The sequence below is a fragment of the Pundamilia nyererei genome, unplaced genomic scaffold (assembly GCF_000239375.1).
Source record: "Pundamilia nyererei isolate P.nyererei 1_Seehausen unplaced genomic scaffold, PunNye1.0 scaffold02168, whole genome shotgun sequence".
NCBI lineage: Eukaryota > Metazoa > Chordata > Actinopteri > Cichliformes > Cichlidae > Pundamilia > Pundamilia nyererei.
Genome location: NW_005189569.1, coordinates 2903 through 6767, shown reverse-complemented (window position 1 = coordinate 6767; position 3865 = coordinate 2903). Strand labels below are relative to the sequence as shown.

At 45.5% G+C, this 3865-nt stretch overlaps 1 protein-coding gene across 1 annotated transcript in view; it reads left to right on the top strand.

Moving 5' to 3' along the window:
* Positions 1–322: 322 nt before the first annotated feature.
* Positions 323–3865, top strand: part of LOC102211114 (calcium/calmodulin-dependent protein kinase type II subunit alpha-like) — a 5259-nt gene continuing 1716 nt past the window's right edge. The window contains exons 1-8 of the mRNA XM_005755620.2: positions 323–407; positions 498–570; positions 1809–1911; positions 2430–2513; positions 2812–2906; positions 3055–3177; positions 3265–3348; positions 3579–3621. Coding sequence (XP_005755677.2) covers positions 544–570; positions 1809–1911; positions 2430–2513; positions 2812–2906; positions 3055–3177; positions 3265–3348; positions 3579–3621 — 559 coding nt within the window. The 5' untranslated portion in view covers positions 323–407; positions 498–543. The remainder of the gene's footprint in view (positions 408–497; positions 571–1808; positions 1912–2429; positions 2514–2811; positions 2907–3054; positions 3178–3264; positions 3349–3578; positions 3622–3865) is intronic.

Below are 3865 nucleotides of genomic sequence, written 5' to 3'. Positions count from 1 at the left end.
TGTAATTTCCTGACGTTGTGTGTGTGTCTCATGGTTGTGTAATTTCCTGATGTTGTGTGTTTGTGTGTCTCAGGGTTGTGTAATTTCCTGACGTTTTATGTTGTGTGTCTCATTGTTGTGTAATTGCCTGACGTTGTGTGTTTGTGTCTCAGGGTTGTGTAATTGCCTGACGTTGTGTGTTTGTGTGTCTCATGGTTGTGTAGTTTCTTGACGTTGTGTGTTTCTGATTCTCAGGGTTGTGTAGTTTCCTGACATTGTGTGTGTGTGTGTCTCAGGGTTTGTTTAATTTCCTGACGTTTTGTGTTGTGTGTCTCATGACGTTGTGTGTCTGTGTGTGTCAGTGTGACAGGTGGAGAGCTGTTTGAAGACATCGTAGCGAGAGAATACTACAGTGAAGCTGATGCCAGGTAAGAGACGCACTCTTCAGACTTCTTCTGCTTCTGTGCTGAATCTGCTGCTGACCTCTGACCTCTGACCTCTGACCTCTTTCTGAACAGTCACTGTATCCAGCAGATTTTGGAGGCGGTGCTACATTGTCATCAGATGGGCGTGGTCCACAGAGACCTAAAGGTACCCGACACGTCAGGTGACATAATCTCTGACAGCTCCACGTGTCCTGAACCGCAGTTCTGTGCAGCGACATGATTGGCCGCTGGGGCCAGTGGGGGAGGGACATCTTTACTGCCACAGTACTGTCTGGGATCCTATTGGCTGTCTGACCGCCGAGTTCTGTTAATAACCTGCTCATAACCAGCAGCAGGAAAATCGATTATTTGAACGAGGTCTGGCTTGTTAAGCCTGAAATATAGCACGTGTGATGATTTAACAGCCGCCCACACAAACACAGTGTTTTCATGACAAACAACACACCAGCGTTACACACAACAGTAATCAGCTGCTCATCAAACCATGAACAGCTGATTACAGCAAACGGGTGAATTGAGCCCAGAGCTGCTGGTCTCTGATGAAAGACGGGAAGAAACCAATGAAACCAAGACTCTTTGTCAAGACTCAAGTACGCGAGTCCGTGCTCGTGTACTCGACGAGCACGGACTCGCGATTTGCACAATTGGAACACCAGCGTACTTGATGATGTCACAGGTCCAGAGTTTTTACTGCTGTCGCCTCTTAATTTAACTGATATTAATATGTTATGAAGCTTTAATCTTTAGTCTCAGCCAAACCGATTTACTCAGGAACAAATAAAACACTGAAATAAACCAAACATTAACATTTCGAAGTGATCTAAGTGACTTATATATCATGTTTAACCTCAGTAGCGGAAGACCGCGGGGGGTTCAAAAAGATGTGCCAGGAGTCCGCTGTTGTCGCCGGCTCTAGTGATCCTCGACCTCGCTGTGTGCTATGGAGCTGGCGGGTGACGGACGTCTCCGAAAACGTCGGAGCACGTTTGGAGATATGCGATATGTTGATAAACCGAGCAGATATTTGAAGCTTACACAGCTACATTCTCGCTTGAAAATAACTTAAACGTTTATTTTGTGACCCAGAAATATTTAAAAGTTTTCAGCCACGCTCGTCCACCATTGCCGCCATTGGGTTTTGTACCAAGTCTACACAAGTCACCACTGATGCATGCTCAATAAAACGGGCGGACGGGAACACATCCGGGATTTTTTGGCGTTCTTGGCCTGATGCGTACTTGAATTGGAACAGTACTATACGCACAAGTACGCATATTGAGACAGGCTCCAAGTCCTCTAACGGTCCTGTTAGCATCCTTAGCACCTTTCGTGCAAACCAGTGCGGTTAGAGTTAGCGTGTTAGCATGTCTGTTGTGTCTGCAGCCTGAGAACCTCCTCCTGGCCTCCAAGTCCAAAGGAGCGGCGGTGAAACTCGCCGACTTTGGCCTCGCCATCGAGGTGGAAGGAGACCAGCAGGCATGGTTCGGTAAGAGCACCAAGTGATGGTGATGATGATGATGGTGATGATTGTGTTGATAATGGTGATGGTGATGAAGATGATGATGATGATAGTGATGGTGACGATGATGATAGTGATGGTGACGATGATGATAGTGATGGTGACGATGATGATGGTGACTGTGGTGATGGTGACGATGATGATGATGGTGACTGTGGTGATGATGATGGTGACTGTGGTGATGGTGGTGATGATGATGGTGATGGTGACGATGATGATGGTGACTGTGGTGATGGTGACGATGATGATGGTGACTGTGGTGATGATGATGGTGACTGTGGTGATGGTGGTGATGGTGATGGTGACGATGATGATGGTGACTGTGGTGATGATGATAGTGATGGGGACGATGATGATGGTGACTGTGGTGATGGTGGTGATGATGATGGTCTTCATTAATCTAAATTTTTTATTTGTGCCGCTTTGTCACATAAACAAGGGTCTTCCAAAACAGCAACTGTGTGTAAACATGTGTTTGTTTTCAGGCTTTGCGGGGACTCCAGGTTATCTGTCTCCAGAGGTCCTCAGGAAGGACCCATACGGGAAAGCAGTCGACCTCTGGGCCTGTGGTGAGTCTCTACTTCCTGTTTCTTCTTTCTTTATGTTTCCTCCACTCATGTGCAGTTTGTTTATTTTTTACTCGGGGTTCATGTCCAGGGTGTTGTTTTCACGTTTAGTGTTTTACTTTCTTTACTTTCAGTCTCTGAGGACATGTTTGTCTCTTTTATCTTTCACATTCATTCCTTCTTCCAGTTTTTTTTTAGCTTTTATGATTTTTCTGTCTGTCTGTGGATTTTTTTTTATATTTTATTGCATTTTATTTTTGTCAGGTGTATTTATTTAATTTTTTATGGTCTTCTGTCTCAGGTGTGATTCTCTACATCCTATTGGTCGGTTATCCTCCATTCTGGGATGAAGACCAGCATCGTCTGTACCAGCAGATCAAAGCTGGCGCCTATGATGTAGGTCACATGACATCACGACTGTTCACCTGTACTTTATTGACAGTTTAACCATTGTGGGCGGGGCTTTAACACCTTTGTTATTACAGTTGTTCTAATTTAAACTCGTCCTCTCCTTGCCTCCTCTCCCTGTGTCCTTGCTTCTTAGTTTCCTTCCCCGGAGTGGGACACGGTGACTCCTGAAGCCAAAGATCTCATCAATAAGATGCTGACCATCAACCCGGCCAAACGCATCACAGCTGCCGAGGCGCTCAAACACCCCTGGATCTCTGTGAGACCCTCTCACCTTTGACCTTTGACCTTGTTCTCTGTCCTGCTCTGCTCCTCACGATGATGATGATGTTCTTCTTCCTCCCAGCACCGATCCACAGTGGCGTCCTGCATGCACAGACAGGAAACGGTTGAGTGTCTGAAAAAGTTCAACGCCAGGAGGAAACTGAAGGTGGACTTTCAAAATAAAACCATGAAGTTTTAGTGTTTTTAGTGACCACGGAGGAAAAAAGTTTCCAAAGCTCAGATTTGTGGTCACGGCTGCTTTTGACTCTTTGTTGTTTTAAAGGAAATGTTGAAGTTAATCTGTTTTAACTTCACATAATAATCATTTTTAGAAAATCAGAAATAAATTCTGTCATAATTTTCTGTGCTTTTATTTTTATCCCTTCTTTCCTTCAGGGAGCCATTCTCACCACCATGTTGGCCACCAGGAATTTCTCTGGTAAGACCCCCCCCCCCCAAACCCACCCAGTGTGGTCAAAGGTCATGTACAATTTGAGGCTGTCCCCTATTAACTGTCAGTAAGTCACACAGCTTGTGGCAGCAGCAAGTTTGACCTTTGACCTGCAGGTTTGTGTTCCAGTAGCAGGAGGTTGCACAGAGAAATCCACCAGTCAGCTGCCAGCTTACACACAATAAGCACGTTATCACTGTGTGTGTGTGTGTGTGTGTGTGTGTGTGTGTGT